The 2,273-nt window shown below is 43.3% G+C and overlaps 1 protein-coding gene across 1 annotated transcript in view; it reads right to left on the minus strand.

The window, feature by feature from the left end:
* Rnf216 (ring finger protein 216) overlaps nucleotides 1-2,273 on the minus strand; it is a 102,389-nt gene that overhangs the window by 69,837 nt on the left and 30,279 nt on the right. Inside the window, exon 10 of the mRNA XM_013023539.1 lies at nucleotides 396-544. Coding sequence (XP_012878993.1) covers nucleotides 396-544 — 149 coding nt within the window. The remainder of the gene's footprint in view (nucleotides 1-395; nucleotides 545-2,273) is intronic.

Genomic DNA, 2,273 nt, shown 5'->3' on the forward strand with positions numbered 1-2,273 from the left:
CCTTAGCTCTTCAGCTCAAGGTGAGCACTCTACCGCTTGAGCCACAGCGCCACTTTCAGTTTTCTAGTGGTTTATTGGAGGTAAGAGTCTCATGGACTTTCCTTGCCCGGGTTGGCTTTGAACCGTGATCCTCAGATCTTAGCCTTGTGAGCCACTGGTGCCCAGCAAACATAATCTCTTGTACACATTTCTTCTCAGCAATTGTACCTACAGGCCAGAAGATTAGGGAGCTCAAGTAACGCGGATGAGTTTTTCACTTAAAACTGACTACTATATTTCTGAGCAAGAAATGTACAAAACCCTGGCAGATACAGCTTTGTTATAGAATTTTCTCACTTGGAGAGAGTTCTCAGGCAGTCCTCACATTCAGGCAGGAGTAGTGTTAGAGAACTCACCTGACAAGCTCGTCAGCATAGGCTGCAGCAACTTCTTCTTCAGCTTTTCTCTCATAGTATTTATACAGAATGGTCTGGGGAAGCACTTTCTCCAGTTCACTGGCTGGGAATGAACATGTGCAGCTGCCTTCCATGCAGCTGAGATCTGACTAGAATGGTAAGGTAAGCAAACAGAAAAAAGAAAAGTCAACCAAGGTTTCAGAGCTGAACTGCATTTTTCAATGAACAGACCCTGAGGTGTCAGAGCAAGCATCTTTGTCCTCTTTCCTGAGAAATCACACTTCAAACAAAAACCCATGAGAACAAGAAACCCAACTTTGATACTAGCAGCAGCCCAAATTACAGTCCATAAAGATGAAAAGGGGATGGAGGAAGAGCACCTGACTTAGTAGATCAGAAAGCCCTGGTTCAGTGTATGAAAAAGAGTCAGAAGAGAGTAGCAAGCTGCTTCCTTCAATGAATCTGCAAAGCTGTAGACCCCCCTTAGGAAGGCAGTTTAGTGTGAGGAGGGCTAGAAATTAATCACTCATTGGGGAGTTGTTTGGGCCTTTAGTTCCTACTCCCTTCAGACAGAATCAGCTCCCAGGACAAAGGAAAAAGGCTCAGGGACAGAAGGAGCAGCAGTGATAGAGGAGGGCAGAGCTGAGGAGTGCCCTCAAGTGAAGTATGCACACTGAGAAGAACATTCTCCAACTCTTTCCTTCTATTCAGCTCCAGACTTCTGCAGACAGGATTCACACCCAAAACCAGTGAGAAAATATAACAGAATGCCATTTGAAGTTCACCATATAAAATTGTATTAACAGGCACCTAAATCAATCTCACTAGCCTATACTCTCCAAAAGCTTTCAATATGAACAAAAAGTGCCAGACATCTAAGGAACACTTCTTCAGATTAGCAGACACCAAAGCAACTACCAGAAAAACATTTATTAAAGTTAACAATAAAGCTGGGTGCCAGTTAGGAGGCTGAGATTTGAGGTATTGTGGTTCAAAGCCAGTCCAGGCAGCAAAGTCTATGACATTCATATTTCCATTTAGCCACCAAAAAGGTAGAAGTTGTGTCGTGTGGTTCAAGTGGCAGAGCTCTAGCCTAGACCAAAAAAGCTCAGGGATAGCACCCAGGTCCTGAATTTAAATCCTAGAACTGGCACATACATGGTACACTCGTACATGCATGCACGCATGCACCCACATACACACACAGACATTAACAACAGCTAAAATCTATTAAGTATCATGTGTCAGAAAATATATGCTTTAAACACATGATACCTCACTTAATGTTCCTAACAATATTATGAGCATCTCCTTTGTAGAGAGGAAAAAGCTGAGACCTAGAATTTGACAAATCTGTTTAAGATACAAAGCCAAGTGGAAAGCCAAAAGCCCAATATTCTCTGCCAGATTCCAAAGGTCATACTTTTGGAAAACATAATTCTTCCTAAAGCTTGAACTCAGGGCTTGGGCACTGTCCCTTACCTTTTTGGCTCAAGGTTAGCACTCTACTATTTGAGCCACAGCTTTCTTTCTTGCCTTTTAGAGGTTAATTGGAGCTAAGAGTCTCCTGGACTTTCTTGTCTTGGTTGGCTTCAAATCACAATCCTCATATCTCAGCCTCCTGAGTAGCTAGAATTATAGGTGTGAACTGCCAGTACCTGGCAAAGACATTTTGTATTATGCTTATGTTTTTCAATTATACTTTTTTTTTTTTTTGTCGGTCGTGGGGCTTGAACTCTGGGCCTGAGTGCTGCCCTTCAGCTCTTCAGCTCTAGGCTAGCACTCTACCACTTGAGCTACAGCGCCACTTCCGGTTTTCTGGTTGTTTATTGGAGATAGGAGTCTCACGGTCTCTCCTGCCCGGGCTGGCTTTGAACC

Source organism: Dipodomys ordii, unplaced genomic scaffold (assembly GCF_000151885.1).
Source record: "Dipodomys ordii isolate 6190 unplaced genomic scaffold, Dord_2.0 Scaffold68, whole genome shotgun sequence".
NCBI classification, from domain to species: Eukaryota; Metazoa; Chordata; class Mammalia; order Rodentia; family Heteromyidae; genus Dipodomys; species Dipodomys ordii.